Here is a 19610-nt window from a genome sequence, read left to right on the forward strand (position 1 = left end):
TGTTCATAGCATCTTTCTTAACAATGTCAGTGGGCCTCCTGCTGCATAGTTCTAGGAAGATCTCTGCTGCGCCCTTATCCTTCCTGCCGCATGTCCAGGGAAGAAGGCTGACTTACAGGCTCAGGGAAGGGGTTTGGGCTGGGACACAGAAGGACCATGTCTGCATTTGTAGACAACCTTTAATATTCCCTGGGCTGAGAGGGCTCTGTGAGCAAGCTAATCTTCCCTCCCCGGCTGGGAAGTCCATGCCACGCTCCAGCAGCCTGAACTGACAAGGGCTGCATCTTTGCCTGTCAGAGGCTGAATCCACTAACATCACCTCGCATGCCGTTCCCCCAGTCAGAGTTGGCTTGCTCTTGGCTGTCCAAGGAGGGCAGAGAGCTGCCAGCACCAGGAAGTAGGCAGCCAGGTTGCAGGTCCCAGCACAGGGGCCCCTGAGACAGCCCATTAGAACAGGGAGGGTGGCGATTCTCAGTGACCAGGTCATTGTCCTCATCACTCTCAGGGTCAGTAGGCCCAGGCCCTGCAGAGGAAGGCCCTGCTGGACGCCCAGATGCCCCTCGCACGACATTATTACGCTGGTTGGCAGGCTTGACAGTGACAATGAGGTTATGGCTGTTGGCAACCATCATGTCCGTCACTTGGTCCAAGGTCTTCCCAGCCACCTCAATGCCATTGACCTCGAGGATCTCATCACTGACTGCCAGCAGCCCTGTACTCTCAGCCAGGCCCCCACGTACCAGGCGGGAGATGAAGATTCCTGGAACCCGCTCCAGGCCCTGGGGAGCCACGCGAACACTCATGCCATCTCGAATGTAGAAGCCCAGGGGGCGGTCTGAGCCGTGTTTGTGGAGCCTCACGCGTCGATGGGTCTCGGGGAGTAGGTCCACATCTATGACTGAAGACACCTGGCGGAAATCCTGGGGTAGGCTGATTAGCAAGGGTGGTCGGGTGCGCAGAGGTGCAGCTGGTCGAAGCAGGAGCCCTTTCTTGCGCCTCTGCAGAGAGTTGGAGGCAAAAGCCAGGCCACTAGAGTCGCCTTCTGCTGCAAGAGAAGGGGTGTCTGGGATTAGAGACCGCTCTCCCATTTTGGCCCCTGACAGGTACAATGCCAACTGTTTCCTACCACTTGGAGGTCAGACCAAGGGCAGAGATTGCAGAAAGTGAAGCGTAGGAACCCTGGGTATGGATTAACCTTTGTAGACCTGCCCTGTCACCCTACCCCAAGGAAATTGCCCACTGTACCCCATCCTCACCCCGCTTCTGCACCAATAGGCGCAGCGGCGGGGGCCCGCTGGCAAGGGCCCGGTGCAAACTGTCATCGTTGGTGAGGGGCAGCAGGTCGCCATGAGCATCGGTGTAGCCAAGCAGCACATCCAGGCCAGAGATCTGGTGTACCACACACAGCAACCGCGAGAACTCCTGGAAGCCTTTCACGGAAGCGCGGGGCAGCGCAAAACGTCGGAACTCGGCTTCAAACTGGAGGCGGGAGGGTAAGGGGAAAGGAGTGTCAGGACAGAGCCCAAGCCCCTTTCTCACCACAGGTCTGAAGCTGTCAAGTGAGAGAAAAGGCAGCTGCAACAGCTGCAGCCTTTAAGCTTAAACCTCAATTCCAATACAAGGGACACTGTCCAAGGTCCTTTCCTACATACCCAGGCCACAGAAAGACTCTGGAGATCCATAGTGGGAAGGAGGATGCGATGAGGGGAGGCAGACAGAAAAACAGGACGCGGAGGATGGAGGACAGAAAGAGGTGATGGAGACCAAGGAGCCAGTAAGGGAGAGAAAGGGAATTGGAGCATCTAGTGCAGTGGCCAGAGCCGAGGCCGAAGGAGCCCTTACTTTGCTCTTCACCTCCACGATGCTATCGGGACTGCGCGCCGGAGTCCTCTGCGGTCTGGCCATTGCGGGACCGGGCGGGCCGGGGACAGTGCCCCAAGGCTGCCCGCCGAGGTGCAGGTGCACAGCCCGGCCCTCTGGCCCACGCCGCCCCGCCCCTGGCGGTAGCACTCGCCCCGCCCTCCCACCCGAACCATGACGTCAAGGGAGCCGCGACACAGAGAAACGCGGAGTATACGTTTCCTAGGAAACGGAGACGGAGGTAGCGAGGGCTTCCTCTGCTCTTACGTCATTACGCTATGGTTCGAGCGTCCCTAGGAGGACTCGACCAATCCGAGGGCAGAATGAGGGAAATAGCTTGTTTGTACCGGCATTTCCACTGGCTTTACAGGACCGTGCGTTTTGCAGAGGAGACTAAGTCAACATTTTGGGAAAACCTCTTGGGGTCACACAGCACCGAAGTGGCTTCGAGCCCCATTCTCGGATGCAACCCCTAACCTGGATCGCTTCTTTCCAGACCAGCCCTTGCTCTTTCCTTTCCGGTGCTAGGTAGTACTGAGGAACTGGTCATAGGCTCAAAGAGCTGCCTTGCTAAAAACAAGCATAGAGCTGCCTGGCACCTGTGCCAGGCAAGTCAGCCAAAGACATTACAGACCAGGAAGTACTTGCGCAGGCGCAGGAGCGCGAGTAGGCGGGGCTCCAACAAGCTCCGCCTAGCGGTCACGTGCTTCCTCTCCCGCCGAAGACTGAGCGGCGCTCGCGGGAAGCCACTGCCCCCGGGGGTTTTCTAGGGTCCCGCCGGGCTAATGTCCTGCTGGGAGAGGCTGGTCCCGCGTCCCTGGATTCGAGAGCTGATCCTGGGCCCAGAAACACTGTCAAGTCCACGAACCGGGCAGCTACTCAAGGTGAGCAGGCCACTCAGATCCCAGAGACCTGAGTGGGGGCTGAGGAAGTGAGTTGACACTAGCCACTACTGTTAGGTGCTCCAGGACTCAGAGACTCCGGGCCCTTCTTCTGCCCCTGACACACCTGACTCCGGGGCCGTGTTGCTCGTGTCAGACGGAACCCACAGTGTCCGATGCCTGGTGACGCGCAATGCCATCGACACTTCCGAATGGTAAGACACAGGTGCTACTTGTCTATGGAAGGTGGGAGTGCAAGGTTGAACCCGAGGCGGGCGGGTGCTGGAGAGGTGGGAAAAACTCATATCCCAGCCGTGTGGGGTAGGTGCCTGGGCGCCTGGGCAGTGAGGGCTGTGCTTGTCGCAGGGTGGAGAAGGAGTTCGGATTCCGTGGGACAGAGGGCCGGATCCTGCTGCTGCTGGCCTGCGGAGTCCGCATTGAGGTTCCTCAGGACCATACGGTGAGGGTGGTAATGCTCACTTGGGCGGGTTGGTTACTGTGCCTGGCTGTTTGTGACATCCCCTGAGACACTACACCCCAACTCCTCCAGCCTGCCGAGTTCTACCTCCAGGTGGACCGCTTTAACCTGCTGCCCGCGGAGCAGCCCCGGCTACAGGTGACTAGTTGGTAAGTGAGCCCTCCAAGAGAAGGGGATGTAGCTCAGTGGCAAAGCACAGGCTTAGCATACCTGAGGGGTTCAATCCAAGTCTCCCCATATTCCTCCCCCCCAAACAAAATGGTATATGAAGTTTCCACGCTCTGCCTCTTCACTCTCCCTGGGCTAGGTCTTTGGGTGAAGAGACTCGGCTGTAAGTCACACTGACTACCTACCACCCTCCTTTCTCCCAGCAACCAGGATTTGGAGGTGCAGAGAAAGCTCAATGAATGTCTTGCGTGAGTCTGGGATTGGGCTCTCAGGCTGAGTGTGCTATGGTCCCGGGGTGGCAGAGCCGGGTAGACTGGCATCGGGGTTGTTCCTGAGAAGTGTTCCCATTGTCTCTCTAGGGACCACCTTTCAGAGTCTGCGTCTTCCAGTGCAGGTACTGGTAGGGTTTCCCGGTAACCCTACCTCTCCCCAGAAGCAGAGGTCCTGCTGCTGCTCCCCTGTTCTACTCAGTAAGTAACTGTAATACCTTACCCGTCCTTCTTGTTTCAACTCCAACCCTTTGGCCAAATCTCTGGCCCCAGGCATCACATTGTCTCAGCTTCTGGATGAGGTGAAGGAAGACCAGAATCACCGGGGAGCACTCGTGCGTCTAGCTGAGAGCTGCCTGACGCTAGCAGGCCCCTGCCCAGCCACCCCCCTCACCCGCTGGAAGGCCTGCTTCCAGCCCACGGTTAGTGTGGAGCTTTACTTGGGAGGTTTCGGGGTGAGGGTTAGACAGCTGCCATACTGAGGGTTCACGTTCCATAGGAAGAAGCCGTGTTCACCGTCTCTAGCTTATTGCTGCACATCTCTGAGAAGGACGAGCAGACTCTGCGTTCTCTTGGCTCAAGTCAGAAGGCACAGGGTAAGGATAACTGGGAAGGCCAAAGTGGCGGGTTCGTCTTTGGAGCCTAGGGCCTACCACAGCACTGATGATTCTCCCCAGAATTCCAGGGACCCATCTTCTTTCTTCAGCCAGTTCCGTAGGTTCAGGCCATAAGCACAAAGTATTGTCAGTCAGATACTGGACGGTGTAGGATGCTGTGAAATGTTGTACTCAGCTGTCCTGAGCGGAAAGGTCTGTGCTCACACTCAGTCTCCTCCCCCAGCATCCCCGGCTTCGCTCAGGCACACGCAACCAGAGGAAAGCGATGCCAGTGTCAGCCTTCTGTCAGCCGTGGCTGCATCAGCTCCTGGGCAGGACCACAGCTCCCGGCCCCCACATGCCGTTTGCTCATCCTCTCTAAGACCTCAGGCTCCCAGGTCCACACCCCGCAGTTCTACACCCAGCCCCCCACTCCTGACCCGTAGCCCCAGTCCAGCCCAGGCCCATAGCCCGGTGATCGCAGAGCGCCAGTGGCCTAGCAAGAAACGGCAGCTTTTCCCTAGAACCAGAGCGAAGGAAGCCCATGAACCCTGCTCTGTCTGGGTGAGCACCGCAGCTGGAGAGGTGGGAGGGTTTGAGGAGCTTGGAGAGGGCTAAAGGTAGGCTGGGATTGCACTAGGAGTCCTTACTGGACTCTCTACATCCCTTTCAGGAACCCCCAAAGAGGCATCCTGATGCTTCTGCTTTTCAGTATAAATATGAGACCCCCTCTGCTTCCCTCCGTGCGCAAGTCCAGGCTGCCAGGTGAGTGCTTGGGGCTGCCCCACTGTGCTGGTCACCAGTCTTAGATAACCCTGACCTAAGGCCACGGTTTCTTTTCAGACTCCCTCCTCAGCTTGTAGCTTGGGCCTTGAACTTGGTGATGGAGTCGGAGTCAGAGCCCAAGTTAACGCAGGTATGAGGAGTCACCTGGACGCAGCAGAGGATGTGTACACACAGGTCTACGGACAAACAGTATTCCATACCCTGTTTCATTCAAGTTTTTTAATAAAATAATTTCATGCGGCAGGAAAGGACAGGATTAGGGATTGGGGCCGCCGCCTCTTTGGTCTGTGGCTGGGGAGGGAGGGCTCCGCTCAGGGCTGGAAGGTTCTGTTGGGTATGGAGAAAGAGGCTTGGTTCCGAGGCCAGAGCCTGTGAGGGGAGATGGAGAGAGTTTTAGGTTTGTGTTGAACAATATTCCATCTTCCCAGTTGGCGCTTGCCCACTCTTACCTAAGCTTGGGGATAGGGGTGCCTCGAGCTTTGGCCTGCGCTTGAGGACAGGGGAGCGCTGCAGCCGAAGGGGCCGTTCTAAAATGGATACAGAGAAACTCACTGGCTGTCCCCAACCCTTCTCCATCTTCAGTGCACGCACAAACATGCATAGCTGCTCCCATAGACTCTCCAGCCAGTGTCCTCCCACCCTCACAGAGGCCAGTGTCCAGGAGGTAGGAAGGGCTTGCACTCTTGGACTACGCTGAGCCTCTGGGCTTCCTTATTGCTCCAGCACTCCCAGCACCGGTGGTCCTGTCCAAGGACCAGAACCAAAACAGAAGTCCAGGAGCCCACCCTCCCCCATCTCCTGCACTCAAGCACAGACAGAGGTGTCCCCCTCACCCGCAGGGGTCTGGAGCTGGTCCTCATGCACAGACACTGCTCGCCGCCCTGCTGAGAGAGGCCTCGGCCTCAGCTGGCCATCTAGAGGAGGCCAAGATATCAGGGTATGATCCCGATGGCTGCCCACACCCAGTGCTGGCCTCCCACTTTTAGTGTTCCCAGATGAGTCAGGTTCCCTGCAGACACTCCACCAGTCCCAGCCTAGGAGTGGGGCGCCCACCTACCTTCATTCCGAGGGCCCAAGCAGGGGTCCTCAGGAAGACTCAGGATGTCTGGGGAGGGGCTGGTTCTTCGGGGACTTGGGCTGGGACATGGGGAGGGAGGCCCTGGACCATCCTGCTGGCCCCAACCACGGCCTCTGAGCTCCGCATTCAGCTGCTGCCCCAGTGTCTTCCAGGTGGCAGACTCAGGGCCCTGGCCTCCTGGCCCAGGTCTACATGAGGGATCTGGGTGAATAAACAAGTGTCAGCTAACACCTGGGCCTGGTCCTGGAGATGGTTCTGAGCAATGGTCTGATCCCTTGCCTCACAGCCCTTGTGCCTCCCTCAACACACACAGTGGCCCTCACTCACCAGCCGACACAGAGTGGGTTCGGGACTTGATCGAGATGGGAGGGGTCTCTGTGGAACTGTCCATAATGTCACCTGCAAGGCACGACTAGAGGCTTAGGTGCCAGACCTTAATGTGAAGGGAGGAAAGACAGCCTGTCTCCTCCCCCAGGCCACCTCCTCCCCTAAATACATTTCTTTGTTCCAGGGTCCTACTTACCATCTGAGCCTGCCTTCTTGATCTCGCCATCTTTGCTCTGTAGGAAACAAATCAGTGGCTTTGTTGCCCTGACTCTGGCCTTATCTCTGTTCATTTACATTCTGAAAACCTAGCTATAGAATGCATACCATTGGATGGCCAGAACATGGCAAACCTAGTCCCTTACCTTACAGTCTGGGATGACAGAGGTGACACAAAAATATGCATGTTAGTCATAACAAGGAGATACTGTAGTTTCTTTGGTGGTGTTTTTGAGGTAGTCTCACTGTATAGCTCAAGCTAGTCTTGAGTCTTCCTGCCCCAGCTTCCTGAATGCTGAGATTACCACTATATCCAGCAAATAATGTGACTTCTTAGTTCTGACTCTTCCCATACTTTAATGTCTCTGAATTCAGGCCAGGTCTCATTGCATATGTGTTTTTCCTAGAAAACTGTTAAGTGAACGGTACACAGGGGTGTGGTTCATAACCAAGACTATGTTTAGAATGACATTATCAGGGTGACCATGAAAGGGAGCAGGGAAGGCTCACAAGGAACTGCAGGAACAGCAGAAAAGGAACCTGAATAACGGAGTACACAACCAGACACGGTGTAAACCGGTGGCTGTGTGAGGTTCTGAGAGGCTCCAAAGGAGAGCGCCAGGGAGGCCAGCTCCAGGGTCCCACGGATCCTGCCACAGGATTAGTAATCTGGATAAAGAGGAAGTCCTGGAGGACTGTCTTCAGTATAAGTAACAAGGTCAAATTTCTGTTCAGAGTCTTTGGAGAAAGTTCCCTACACCCTAGGAAGTACATATCTGGGCCAGATCAGAAGCAAGGATCAATGACTATTTTTAGGGGGAGAACGTGTGACAATCGCATCACATTTGTGCCATGTGTTTTCCCCCGTGGTCACATATGTCATCCACAGATTGCTACACGCCACCTACCTCCTCAGTTCACAAACACCCCAACTCACTTGTTTCCTCTTGCTTTCGGCACCCCCACTGCCCCGGCTCACACCGATTCTCTGCAGCATCACTTGTACCCGCTGCTCAAAAGACGGAGCCAGTTCCGTTTCTCCCCGTTCCAGAGGACGCCTCTGAGGACAGAGATGTCTAAGTGGAGAGAGAGCCCACTGCCTTCTATTCCTGAAGAGCCCTCAGCTCCTGACTTCAGTCTTTACCTTGTCAGGTCTGGCACCCACTGTAGCTTCCTCCTCCTCAGCGGGTAGCAGTATCATAGAGTACGCCTTGCTTTCTCGCGTGTACCGAGGCCGAGTTCTGCGAGCAGAGTCAGGGCTGCTGGTGCCCCCCTCTGCCCCTCCAGACTCCTCACCACGGCCTGGACGGACTGGTGGTCGAAGCAGGTCTCCAAGTGTGTTTTTTCTGGCACGAGCTGCTGCTCCAGGGCTGGTCTCTAGATCAGATCTTGGACCCCTTGTTGAACGAGGTTTCTTAAAGGCAAAGAGGGTACCCAGCTTCTTTCGAAGTGTACGGGGGACAGGAGTGGCGCCACCCTCAGTGGCTGGATCCTCCTCTGGGGCCCAGCTGTAGGAACAACCACCAGTGAGTGAGGAAACTCAAGGATGCCCCACCCTCTTCCGCCCCCAGCAACTGACCCTCACTCACAGGCGATCCTGCTGGATCAGCCTTTTGGAGAAGAATTCCTCCACACCCTCGTCCACACGAGCAGTGAGCCCATTCCCTTCTTGAAGCAGGGCTGGGGACACCTGGGAGACATCGGGAGGTTAGGAGTCAGGACTGAGAACTGGCTCTCTCCCCACCCCCACTTCTTCCGAGTGACCTGGCCTGAGTATATCCCTAAGCTAGGGTGCTGTCTGTACCGTGCTGGGGTTCTTTCCTCCCTGCTGCCACAGTACACCCGCCCAGTCCACACCCGTTCTTGTTACATAGAGGATGCTATACCCTGAACCGCTTGGCTTTCACTAAGCAAACACCTACATTCCAATATGCCACCTTTCTACTTCTAACAGTCCCCCGCAGTACCCTAACCCTCCACCTTCACCCCACCCCACCCGGCCTAACATCCCGGCTCAGTGGCGCCGCTGCTGCGTCAGACCCTCAGGGGGCCTCAGGCCGGCTCCTCCTCTCCTTCTGCCAGTGCCCACTGCCCCTGCCAGTACCCAACCCACACACACATATCCACCCGCTGGTGCACAGCTGATGCAGGAGTGTCCCGCGGGCCCGGCTGCCCAGTATTTTTCAGTAACCCCAGGAGAGGGAGGGCAAGGCGGACATCCGCTCTCACACGTCCACGCATGCAGCAGACCACTCCAAGGCGGGAGTCTACCATCTAGGCGCTCCTCACAGGAAACCCGCACACCAGTGGCCCGTTATGGGCACGGCCTGAGGTTGAGGATGGCCAGGGAGATAGATGATAGGGCACAATCGGTTGGCCTTGGGCCTCCACAACCCATCTCCCTCAAGTGAGCAGCGAATGGACCACCCATGACCCTTAAGCGGGGCGAGGGGGGAAGGGAAGCACTTTACCTGGGGGCCCCCCGGCGGCGGGCGGTGGTGGTGCTGGCGACGTGGCCGCGGCCGGGCCCGGGTCGGATGGCGTAGGGGTTGCCCGGCGGGTGGCAGGTCCATGCGAGGCAGCGGGCCGGCGGGTGGCCCCGGGGCGGCGGGGCTTGGAGAGCCGCGTGCGGACGGCCCAGCCTGCGGCTCCGCATCTTCCCCCGGAGCTGCCAGCTCGGGGTACCGCTCTGCTTCCTCAGCTGCACCTGAGGCGAAAGCACCAGAAGAGCACAGAGCGTCGAACCCGGGGAGGTGGCGGAGGCGCTAGGGCGGGCGGCGGGGGACCCGCCCAGGGCGCGGGGAGGGGCCCGGCTACGCCGCCCGCCCCTCCCCCAGTCGCCGCTGTCCGTGGTGCTGAGCGCGGCCCCGAGTGCGCGCGGCTCCGAGCTACCGCCAAGCATGCGCGTCCTGGGGTTAGGAAAAGGGGCGGGGGAGGCTGGGAAGAAGGTATTCTAGTCTTATTCCGTTCAGGTCTCACAGGGTTCTGAGAAGAGCTGACTGACTTTCTGGCCTGGCTCAGGGAGGGGTTAGGGTATACCTGGGACAGGGCTGCATGAGTAAGTGCCCAGATTTAACAGAACTTCAGTCCACTTGGGTAAACTCTCTTCTCTCCAGGGCCTGACTTACCATGAAGGGAGGGGACCAGGTGAAAACAATAGCTGGGCTCAAGCCATTTCCATGAAGAACCATTGTCCTGGTGGGATGGGTACAACCTCAGTCTAGGGTTGGAGTGGGGCATAACTCACCTTCCACATCCCAGAGCAAGAAAGAAAGATCTGGAGTTCTAGGCATGGAATTCCTGAGACACTCACCTCTCTCTCCTCTTCCTTCTCCATGGGAAAGAAAAGATCTTCCAGGCCTTCAGGCTCAAGGGCGTTGAGTTCATCTCCACCCAATGATGGGACAGCAGGGTCCACTGTGGCTGGCGCTTGCTGAGCTAGACTCTCCATCTGCAGTACCAAACCACCCAAGGAGAGGCAGGGCTAAGATAACCCTAAAGTAGTTATGACCCCAGAAGTCCTTACAGGGCCCCCTGTCAGGGTTAAACAGGTTACTGTGAAATACAGGCAAAGCTTCCCCTCACCAGTCGATCTCGGGCTGCATGAAGACTTTCAAGAGCCTGAGCCACAATGCTCTCTGCTAGGGTCCCTGTGATTGACAGGCGCATGTCCCTGAGGGCAGGAGAGGGTGAGGATCAGTGTGTTAGCTCTGTCCAGCTTTGCCCATCCCAGAGTGTGCTTACCTCAGCCTAGTAAAGGCATCATGCAGCAGATGTTCTGGAAGCAGTTCTGGAAGGCTCCTGGAGCCCACCAGAACTCCCTCAAGCTGCTCCTTCCAGCTGGGTCTCTGCAGTATCTGTGGGCAAAGGCTCCTCGTGGTATCCAGTGTGGTCTGAGTAAAGTCCTGGGCAAAAGTTATAAGATGGTAACAATATGGCTAGAGCCTAGGTCCCTTGGCTTAAATCATTGCTGACGGAGGGCATATCACAGACAAGCCTATGAACTGAGGGTTAAGCCTGCAGAGGGGGTGAGGCTAGGGCAGGAATGGCACCTTACCTGGATGTCCTGGCGACAGATCTCGCCCACCTGACCCAAGAGGCCCTCCAGCTTCTGTTGCAGCTGCCAGTGATGACTTGGAGAGCTCCCAGCCTCATACAGAATGGGAAGGATCTGAGGGCCAAGGCACAAAGGGTTCCAAGATGACACTCGGTTAAGAGCAGAAAGGTCCTCACAGTGGGGGAGGGTGTGCTCACACTGAGAGAGAAGTTGGCGTTCTGGATGGCATCCTCAGCCTGGCGCACAGCAACCTCACCCTGGGGCCCAGCCCCACAGCCCAGCAGCTCCACATGCTCCTGCACTGACTGGCACAGCTCATTCACTTCCTGAGGGAAACCACGGGTTAGTCCGTCCCTTGTCTCTCATGAGTCTCCCCAATCTTGTCTTCCTCCCTTCCTGGGTTTCTGACAGGGTAGGTGAAGCCCCAAAGACAAACTATGAAGCAAGGTGCCTGGGAAACCCTATCTGCTCAAGATAGGCTCGCAGGGTCTTTCCCTTCCGGTTGTTTTAGGGACCAGATACCTCCTACAGGCCTAGAACAAGAATAAAGAAGCTTTGGTCACTGTTTAGAGATGGCTCAGAGGTTAAGAGCACAGACTGCTCTTCCAGGGGTCCTGAGTTCAATTCCCAGCAACCACATGGTGGCTCACAACCATCTGTAATGAGATCTGGTGCCCTCTTCTGGCCTGCAGGCATGGAGGCTGAACACTGTGTACATAATAAATAAATTTAAAAAAAATCTCAACTATTCTCATCAAGAATAGGTGTGTGTGTGTGTGTGTGTGTGTGTGTGAGAGAGAGAGAGAGAGAGAGAGAGAGCAAAAAATGGCTGATCTGAGCCAGGCAGTGGTGGCGCACACCTTTAATCCCAGCATTTGGGAGGCAGAGAGAGGCAGGAGGATCTCTGTGAGTTCGAGGCCAGCCTGGTCTACAGAGCTAGTTCCAGGACAGGTTCCAAAACTTCAGAGAAACCCTGTCTCAAAAAATTAAAAACAAAACAAAACAAAACAAAAAAGGAGGGACCTTAGAAGGACATTTAGTTACATAGACACCAAAGAAATTGGAGCCTATGATAGAGAGTGGGGTTGTGGATGATCATAGACCATTTGAGAGCCTGTGAGATGGCCCGGGAGTAACTGTGCTTGCCACTGAGCCTGATGGCACGAATCCATCCTCGGGACCCACGCTGCAGAAGGAGAGAACTGGCTCTTGCCTGTTATCCTTTGACTTCCACATGTACCTGCAAGCATGGGCATGTGGGTGTATGCATGCGCACACACAGTAACATGCAATAAATAAATAAGTGCAATGATTAAAAAAAAGCGGGGCTGGAGAGATGACTCAGTGGTTAAGAGCACTGACTGCTCTTCCAGAGGATCCGGGTTCAATTCCCAGCACCCACATTGCAGCTCACAACTGTCTGAAGATCCAGTTGCAGGGGATCTGACACCTTCACACCAATGCACATAAAATAAAGTTAAATAAACCATAAAAATATTTTTTTAAAAAATCACTTGACGGCATGTAGTGCATAAAGTCCACCCGTCAGGGCGTCTGGGTCAAGGTAACCGTGCTTCAGAGCTTGGATGAGAACTGCAGCTTGGGAATGCCGAAGTAGGAACAACTCAAAAAGACAGGTTAGGGGGAAATTCATGCCAGAGATAGGACTGCTGGCGGTAGCCACACTGAGATGAGCGGAGAGGGGAGAGCCGCCCTCGGATGGGAAGTCGGATTCGACTACAAGGGAGAGAGCTTATTTACATGATTAAAACAAGGCAGCCAAGCATCACATGGGGAGTTACTTCGGGAATGGCGACTGAGGAGAGAAAATTGTCGGGGCCACGGAACTCAGGCCAGGTGACCCGAGAAAGTCACACACTCAAACTCGGGGGCCCAGGCACTCGAAACGGGGAAGGAACACCGACCTGCCCGGAGTGGTCTGGAATCAGACCCACAGGCTGAAGGCAGGGCTTGAGATCAGAAGCAGGGTCTGCCCGGCTGTTCCTCAAGAGACAGGCTTGGATCTGCAGGCAAGGGAAAGCGAGAAGAGTCAGGGGGTGGAGTCTCCACTACTAACGGGGAGAAGAACCGGAAGGGACCCCCACCTGATGGACTGCTTGAGCGGTTAGTTCTGGGCGGCTGCGCTGGGCCTGCGCTATGTCATTCAGTGGCAGAGGCATGGACTTCAGGCTGTGGTTTTCCTCCAGGGCTTGGGCCACATCCAGCAGGCCCAGAGCAGAAGTGTTGTTTCGGTCCCAGATCACAGACCTGGGCCCCACCATGCTTCAGCTGGGTCAGGGTCCCACCCAACCCCCTGGCCTTATCCCTTCATCTACCTCATCAGCCTGTACCCCTTAGCCCCCCACACCCCTTTAATATATATCCCCCTTTCTTCTCTTCTTGGTCCCAGCCCTCATAATAGCTATGCCTACCGTAGCCTGGTGTTGACTCGTAGCGCCTTGGCTAGCATCTTGGCGCCAGCATCCCCTATGGCATTGCCACTGATATCCAGTGCTGTCAGTTTCGGATTGGTGCTCAAGGCCCGAAGCAGGACGCTGGCACCCTGCTTCAGACGGGACTCAGCCACTGACAGAGACTGCAAAGGCTGGGGTTAAAAGAAAAGCATTCATGGACGGTTAGAATCAGATTCAGCAAAGAGGTTTTTTAGAAAGAAGCAAAAGGGAGAAGCTTTACAAGAGGCTAATTGCTTGAGGAGCCCTCCCCCCACCCAGGGTTCTGTGAACTCACACAGTCGTCTTCCTGCATGAGCTGGACGATCCGGTGCAGGACATCGTCCAGAGTCTCCCTGTGGCCAGGGGACACTGTTAGGTTAGGGGACTGCCTGAGTGGTGGCGTCCTATCTGAGAGGCATAGGCATGGGCTTGGGGCTCACTTGCACCGGACGTTGAAGTTTCTTCCAAGAGCCACGTGTTTCAGAGACCGGCTCCTCCCGATAGCAAGCACCAGCGTCACCATGTCGGAGCCAAAGCCTGGGAGTAATCAGGGTGAGGCACAAGACGATGCCGCCAGGGCAGGGTCCCCACCCTGGGAATCGGGTGAATAATGGGAGTGTGGATGGGTTCCCTGGTGGCCTCACCGTTGTCCGACAGATCCAAGGAGCTCAAGGCGCCCGCGTCACAGACTAAGTCTTGTATCACCTGGGCACCCGCAGAGCGCAGCTGGAGGTGGAGATAGCTGCATTCAGGATATTTATGCCTGAGTGGGGAAGCTCCCACTCCCAATGTGTGGACGTGCTCCTGGCTCACAACCTGGACCAGGTGCCTACCTCACAAGCGCTGAGGTCCAGGTGCAGGTCGCGGATCTGCGTGTTGAGCGCAAGACCATCTAGAAGGGCCCTGTGGGAGAGGATGTCAATGTCACACAGGTGACAAGATCTGGGAAAGTGGAACTCGAGGTGCAAACGAAAAGCCTGAGCCCGACAGGTTGCGGTTAAGGAAGATTGTGGGTGGGACAGAGATCTGCTCAAGGTCGTGAGTGAGGGCGTGGGAGCGTGGCCACGGGTGGCACACACTGACCTGAGCGCTTCAGGTGGCAGCTTGCAGCCAGCCAGACCCAGGTGCTGCAGCATCCTGGCACTGCTGAGGAAGCGTTGCAGCGCGACTGGCGCTGCTCGGGACTTCCTGTGTTGGAGGTCGGGCGGGGGGGGGGGGTGGGAGGAGAAGTGGGATTCAGGCCCCTGGAGCTGATTTCCCGAACCCTCTGCCTCCCGAGTCTGCGTGGTGCCCCTTACGCGCGCGAGAAGATATTCCTAGACGCTTCAAGGTGGGTGAGACTGGAGCAGCAGCCACCGGATAAGGCGGCAAAGAGCTGGGAGGGAAGACGGGATAGGTGATAACCTTCCATTAGACCTGGTCTTCTCTACCACGCCCTGCTCTCCCGCTACCGAGCCCCACCAAATACCCCCATGACCACACTCTCACCGTCCCTAGAGCGGTGTCAGTGCCTGCCAGATTCAGAAACACCAGAACGTTAGGACGGCTCAGGAAAGTGTACAGGCCCTGTGGAGGATGTGAAAGAGGGAGTCAGGGATCGCCTAAGGATTCTGGGCATCCCACTGACTGGGCAGCTCAAATTTCTGACTTTAAAAACTGCCACTCACCCCACTATCCTGGGAGGCTCCCAGTGCCCCAGGGTTCCCAGAAAGATCCAGGTGGGTCAGGGTAGAATCAAATGCATCATTGGCCGCTAGTGCCCTGCCTAGAGCCCTCATGCCTGGAGATGGAGGAGGGAGCAGCTCAGAATCAGACAAACTCGCCTCCTCTGACCCCCTCCCAACCCTCATTGGTCCCACCCACCTCGAGGTGTCAGCCCTGTCTGGGCTAGGCTGAGTCTCCTCAGGGCTCCGGGACAGTGCTCTAGGTGTCTGCCGAGTGCAGACATACCTGTGGAGAGAGCAGCTATGTAAGCCCCTCCTCTCCCAGCTGTGTGCCTCGGGTCTCCCCGGTTCTGCCATACCTCTGTCATCCAGCAAGTTCCCAGACAGGCTGAGCTCCCGAAGTCCAGAATTCGAATGGCTTGCCAGTGCCTGGGCCAGTCGTCGAACAAAGTCTCTGGGGATCAAGACCCTGGTGTAAGACTGACTGTGGATCATGCCACAGACCACTGGTTCCCAACCTCAAGCCCCGCTCAGGTCTCTCACCCTCTTAGGCCACAGGTCTCCAGTACCAGCTCCTCCAAATGCCAAGACTGGCTCATCATGTGTAGAATCTGTTCTGAGACCTCCAGGCTCTGAGACCAGAGGGTCATAGCTCATTAGGGCTGAACTTTGACCCTTACACCCTTGGCTTCCCCTGTTGTGCACCCTCACCAGCTTCATGTCCACACAGGAGAGGCGCCGGAACCACAGGTTGTAAGACAAGGCTGCTACACTCAAGGCCAGGTCCCTGGTGTGAGGAAGAGGAGGTACGGAGCTCAGGGTCTTCTGGATACTAGGCTCAGCTAGCATCCCCCCTCCCCCAGGAATATGGGTCCTGGAGTCCTTTCCTCCCAATCCTGGCAGGGCCTCATACCTGCTGCCAAGGTGGGCAAAGTCTCCAAGGCAGAAATGGCGGCAGCCTTGGCGATGGTAGATAGTGTCCACATCCTGAGTGTGAGGAAAAGTACCCACAGCTGGCTTGGGACCAAAAAAGGGTGGAGGGGTTCACCACACATGGGAGACCTCTCCGGAGCTCCCGGAAAGGACCTGACTCTCACCCACTGAATCTCCTCTCGGAAAGGGAAGCCATTGTAGTCACACAGGGCTTCATACGTCTCCAAGAAGCCGCCTAAGGAGGTGCCAGGGGTACGATGGAGGGAAAGAAAGACCACGAGTCAGAGACAGGGGAAGATCATCCCCAGACTCGATGGGGGCAGGGGCAAAGGTGGCCCTGTTCACTTCGGGGAGCCTCCAATACCAAGGGTCTAGGGTTGCGCGGAGACAAACTGGAAGGTTTTATGGGGCTCTCATTTGGTCCTCACCACACGGGCTGCTGGGTGCTGTGGACTCTAAGGGCCGGCTTCTTTCCAACCGAGCCAGCAGGGATGAGGGTGTGGGCTTCCGGAATAGCTTCCTAGGGAGGGGATTTAAAAAAAAAAAAAAAAAAAAAAAAAAGAGCAAGGGACGTCTTTTTAGCCTTTGAGGTTGAAAGGTGGTTCACTAAGGCCCTCCAGCCCCTTGGATTTTCCAGGCCTCACCCAAGGGTTGAGCGAGGGAAGACCTTTTTAATGGCGGCAACCACGTGCTGGGCCAGCTGTTCTAGGGCAGCCACACCAGGAAACTCCAGGACCAATTCAGGCAGGGACTCCAGCTCAAAGGTGACCTGGGGGAGGTGAGACTGTCGGGCTTTCTGGATCCGTGTGTTTGGAAGCTGGCGTTGAGAGCTTCACGCGCAGGGGTAAACGATGGAGCAGGTGTAGCTCTCTCACCTGAGGAGGCGTTTCCTGCAGCGTCATGGCCTGGACCTCCAGGTAGCTGAATGTGCAGTCCACCTGGAAAGCACATGCATTATCTGCAGCTAACTGAGGCCAATCTCTGGACCCTAGTTTTTGTTTGTTTGCTTTTAAATTGGAAAAATCTATTTTGCCCGCACGATTGTCTGTGCGCCGCTTGTGTGCCCAGTGCCTGAAGACTCTAGAAGGGTGCAGTGGGCCTTCCTGCTAGAGTCCCAGCCAGCTGTGAGCTGCCCGGTGGTGCCGGGATTTGAACCCACGTCTTCTCTCTCCGGTCCACGGTTCTGTGGAGTCTGGTCCAGACCTAGACCTGCTCAGACTCCCCTCCTATCAGCCCAGTGCTGTTGGAAAGCAAAAGTCAGCACAGGCAAACACGGCAACTCTGCAAAGCAGTTCCTCGCTGCCGGGGACAGGAGTGGTGGCCAGGCCCGGGACTCACCCTCAGTGGAAGACAGCTATGCAGCAGATAAGCCCTCCATCGAAGCAGTGCCTGGGGGAGACAAAATACCGATATTCTAGGGAAATCAAGTTTCTTCGTGCCGGGCCTGGCCACCGTTTTGAACTCCGATCCTGGCCACCATACCAGGATATGACTCTGCTCAGCACCCTCCTGGGGAAGCCAGGTTTTCAACAGCAGCTCCACCTCCTTGGGCCACAGGAACCTGGTGATCTCACCTGTGGAAAGACAATCTACTGGGTGACTTTGTCCTCCCAAGGGCTGTGCTAGGCTGGGTGCCCGGGTGTTCATCTACAGATCAGCTAGGAAGCAGTGCAGTGGATCTTAAAGCGCTGGCCCAGCAGAACAGAACCTCTGGTCAAGTTCCCTGAGGCGCTGAGCGGAGGTCTAGTTTGGGGTCAGGCCACCTGTTCGCCGCCAGGTGGGATCCCAGGAAGGGCCAGGCAGGGCTTACCTCGCAGTTCACAGGATATGTCGTCTGGGGTCTGAGCCATAGGGCCGGGGCGGCCCAATGAGCTCTGGCGGGAAAAAGCAGCCAGCGGGAGCGTACACAGGAAGCCTGGGGCCCCGGGCAGCACTGCAGCCACCTGCTCCTCCTGCAGCGGAAGGTACGCGCCGCTTCCTGCCAGGCCGCCCCCGACCCGGCCCCTCCCAGCCCGGGCTTCGCTGGCTGGGTTCGCCTCGGTTGGAGGTTGTGGGAAGGAGGTCGAATCCTGGCTGCTGCTGTCGCTCAGGGACTTTTCCATTCGGGTACTCATGGGTGTGGTGAATGGTGGAGGTCTTGCCTGTTTCTGGCGGACCCCTGTGCCCTACTTTCACCCCGCCCCGTAGTCCTTGATGCGAACACCAGGGGGCACCACCTTCCAGGGGATTCCATAGGCCCAACTTGGTCTGTCCCAAGAAAGGTTGGATAGGAGCAGCAGGCACTTAAGCCAGAAAAAGGCTGTCTCTTCAGCAAGATGGAACCAAATTACCCAGCCCCCAAAGTTCTGCCCTGCTCAGACACAAATTCAAAAACCAGGCGCCTATTTGTAATCCTAGCACAGTGAAAACATCCCGGGCTGCGGTTTCAGGATGCCTGGGCTTTATAAAGACAAAACGCCTGATACCTTTGTGTTTTTCTGTAGCTTTGGAGCCTGTCCTGGCACTCGCTCTGTAGACCAGGCTGGCCTCGAACTCACAGAGATCCGCCCGCCTCTGCTTCCTAATCTGTGAGCCACTACCACCACTACCGCCCGGCTTGGTTCCTGCTTTTAATCGTAGCACACTCTGAGTTTGGTCAGAGCCTTATCTACAACCAAGCCTGTATACAGAGACCCTTGTCTCAAAACAAACAAACAAACCAACCCACAAAAGTCGGGCAATGGTGGCACAGGGTAGTGGGGGCCAGGTGGATCTCTGTGAGTTCGAGGCCAGCCTGGTCTACACAGTGAAACTGTCTAGAACGGCCAAAACAAAAACAAAAGTCATATCTTTTTGTGGCAGTCTCCGTTCTTTAGATTGGTGCTTATTATTTATTATTATTATGTTACCTTTTTTTTCGAAGCAAGTTTTTTTTTGTTTGTTTTTTCCCTGTAACAGCTCTGGCCATCCTAGAACTCACTCTGTAGACCAGGCTGACCTCGAGCCCAAGAGATTCATCTACTTCTGCCCTCTGAGTGGAATTACAGACTTGCGCCACCATTCCCTGGCAGACTAGGGCTCTTAGGGGACAGACAGCTCTGGTTAATTATGGCCTGGACTTCAGGGAATGCTGGAGTGATGCATGAGCAAATACCAGGTACATGTATGTCCGCATATCTACATTTAGATTTAGGGAGAATTCGCTTGAGAAAGAAGGTAGACAGTCATGAGGTATGCCAGCCAAAAGCATACTGTCTTACAAAAGCCAAGGGACTAGATTCCAGAGTTCACAGATTTAAAACCATGTCTAGAGAATTCCATTAAATCCTACTTCTAACTGCCCTCTCCACGGGTCAGCCAGAAAGAAATGGAAAGTAGGAGACTGACTGTGTTGGGCAGCTCTCAGCTTCTTTCCCAGACTTGGGGATGAGATTGGACACATTTTCTAGACAAGATCCTCTTGACCAAGTCCCAGCCATTCTGGATCGTCAGGACTTTCTGGGCAACACAGAGACCCTGTCTCTTCAAAACAAAATGGCTAATGCCAGGAGCATTTGCTTTGCCTGTAAAACCTGAGTTCAATTCCCTGCACTGTGATGAGAACAAGCCTCTTCATACATGTTTGTCGATTTCCACCAAAACACAGGAGAAGATGGGAAGTAGAGATGGAGGAACTTGGGCGACAACACTGCCATTTAAGCTAGAGGTACATGGTATGACTGCTCAAGGCTGACGGAGGGCTTGGCTGGAGCAGATGCACACAGAACCAAGACGTTCTGATACCTCTCAGCCTAAGGCTGTAAGGCCATCTGGAATTCACAAATGGCTTTTAGGGTGACAAAATCTAGTCTCATGCACATTAGGG

At 55.9% G+C, this 19610-nt stretch overlaps 3 protein-coding genes across 5 annotated transcripts; 1 reads left to right on the plus strand and 2 right to left on the minus strand.

Moving 5' to 3' along the window:
- Positions 1-161: 161 nt before the first annotated feature.
- Positions 162-2498, minus strand: Pard6a (par-6 family cell polarity regulator alpha). 3 transcript variants are annotated; one of them, XM_038313159.1, is made up of 3 exons: positions 2208-2498; positions 1257-1479; positions 162-1045 (listed from the first exon to the last, which is right to left on the minus strand). In XM_038313159.1, exons 1-3 carry the CDS (start codon positions 2211-2213, stop codon positions 294-296), a joined length of 981 nt encoding a protein of 326 aa, XP_038169087.1. In that variant the 5' UTR covers positions 2214-2498; the 3' UTR covers positions 162-293. The 3 variants fall into 3 exon arrangements, with proteins under 3 accessions (XP_038169087.1, XP_038169085.1, XP_038169086.1); XM_038313157.1 differs by lacking the exon at positions 2208-2498 and adding an exon at positions 1843-1975; XM_038313158.2 differs by lacking the exon at positions 2208-2498 and adding an exon at positions 1843-1958 and having other exon boundaries at positions 162-1042.
- On the plus strand, positions 2241-5286 carry Acd (ACD shelterin complex subunit and telomerase recruitment factor). Its single transcript, XM_038313156.1, has 11 exons — positions 2241-2744; positions 2820-2956; positions 3108-3201; positions 3292-3368; positions 3591-3635; positions 3747-3781; positions 3930-4078; positions 4156-4252; positions 4497-4816; positions 4926-5017; positions 5096-5286. The coding sequence occupies exons 1-11, from the start codon at positions 2646-2648 to the stop codon at positions 5172-5174; spliced, it is 1224 nt and encodes a 407-aa protein (XP_038169084.1). The 5' UTR covers positions 2241-2645; the 3' UTR covers positions 5175-5286.
- Carmil2 (capping protein regulator and myosin 1 linker 2) lies at positions 5282-17707 on the minus strand. The gene is made up of 39 exons (XM_038313161.1): positions 17577-17707; positions 17249-17340; positions 17105-17155; positions 16642-16704; positions 16411-16535; positions 16195-16286; positions 15931-16001; positions 15747-15820; positions 15545-15620; positions 15377-15465; positions 15193-15287; positions 15033-15119; positions 14837-14949; positions 14658-14735; positions 14468-14544; positions 14253-14357; positions 14003-14072; positions 13814-13895; positions 13610-13706; positions 13465-13522; positions 13149-13321; positions 12822-12984; positions 12642-12740; positions 10914-11042; positions 10717-10830; positions 10404-10564; positions 10245-10332; positions 9973-10110; positions 9788-9854; positions 9131-9366; positions 8249-8349; positions 7804-8167; positions 7597-7719; positions 6640-6676; positions 6444-6515; positions 6096-6317; positions 5872-5952; positions 5488-5565; positions 5282-5407 (listed from the first exon to the last, which is right to left on the minus strand). Exons 1-39 carry the CDS (start codon positions 17614-17616, stop codon positions 5295-5297), a joined length of 4194 nt encoding a protein of 1397 aa, XP_038169089.1. The 5' UTR covers positions 17617-17707; the 3' UTR covers positions 5282-5294.
- Positions 17708-19610: the final 1903 nt, after the last annotated feature.

Source organism: Arvicola amphibius, chromosome 15, assembly GCF_903992535.2.
Source record: "Arvicola amphibius chromosome 15, mArvAmp1.2, whole genome shotgun sequence".
Taxonomy (NCBI): Eukaryota; Metazoa; Chordata; class Mammalia; order Rodentia; family Cricetidae; genus Arvicola; species Arvicola amphibius.

Bases quoted from the DNA above. Each gene is read 5' to 3' on its own strand.
- Pard6a (XM_038313157.1), bottom strand. From the start codon at position 1,905: ATGGCCAGACCGCAGAGGACTCCGGCGCGCAGTCCCGATAGCATCGTG. The intron at 1,480-1,842 runs GTAAGGGCTCCT...TCCCGCCTCCAG, and splicing joins TCGTGGAGGTGAAGAGCAAA to TTTGAAGCCGAGTTCCGACG. The intron at 1,046-1,256 runs GTGAGGATGGGG...CTTCTCTTGCAG, and splicing joins CCTATTGGTGCAGAAGCGGG to CAGAAGGCGACTCTAGTGGC.
- Acd (XM_038313156.1), top strand. From the start codon at position 2,646: ATGTCCTGCTGGGAGAGGCTGGTCCCGCGTCCCTGGATTCGAGAGCTG. The intron at 2,745-2,819 runs GTGAGCAGGCCA...CACTACTGTTAG, and splicing joins GAACCGGGCAGCTACTCAAG to GTGCTCCAGGACTCAGAGAC. The intron at 3,636-3,746 runs GTGAGTCTGGGA...TTGTCTCTCTAG, and splicing joins AAGCTCAATGAATGTCTTGC to GGACCACCTTTCAGAGTCTG.
- Carmil2 (XM_038313161.1), bottom strand. From the start codon at position 17,616: ATGGCTCAGACCCCAGACGACATATCCTGTGAACTGCGAG. The intron at 17,156-17,248 runs GTATGGTGGCCA...TGTCTCCCCCAG, and splicing joins CTGAGCAGAGTCATATCCTG to GCACTGCTTCGATGGAGGGC. The intron at 14,736-14,836 runs GTGAGTGGCAGT...CATCCTCCACAG, and splicing joins GAGCCTCCCAGGATAGTGGG to GGCCTGTACACTTTCCTGAG.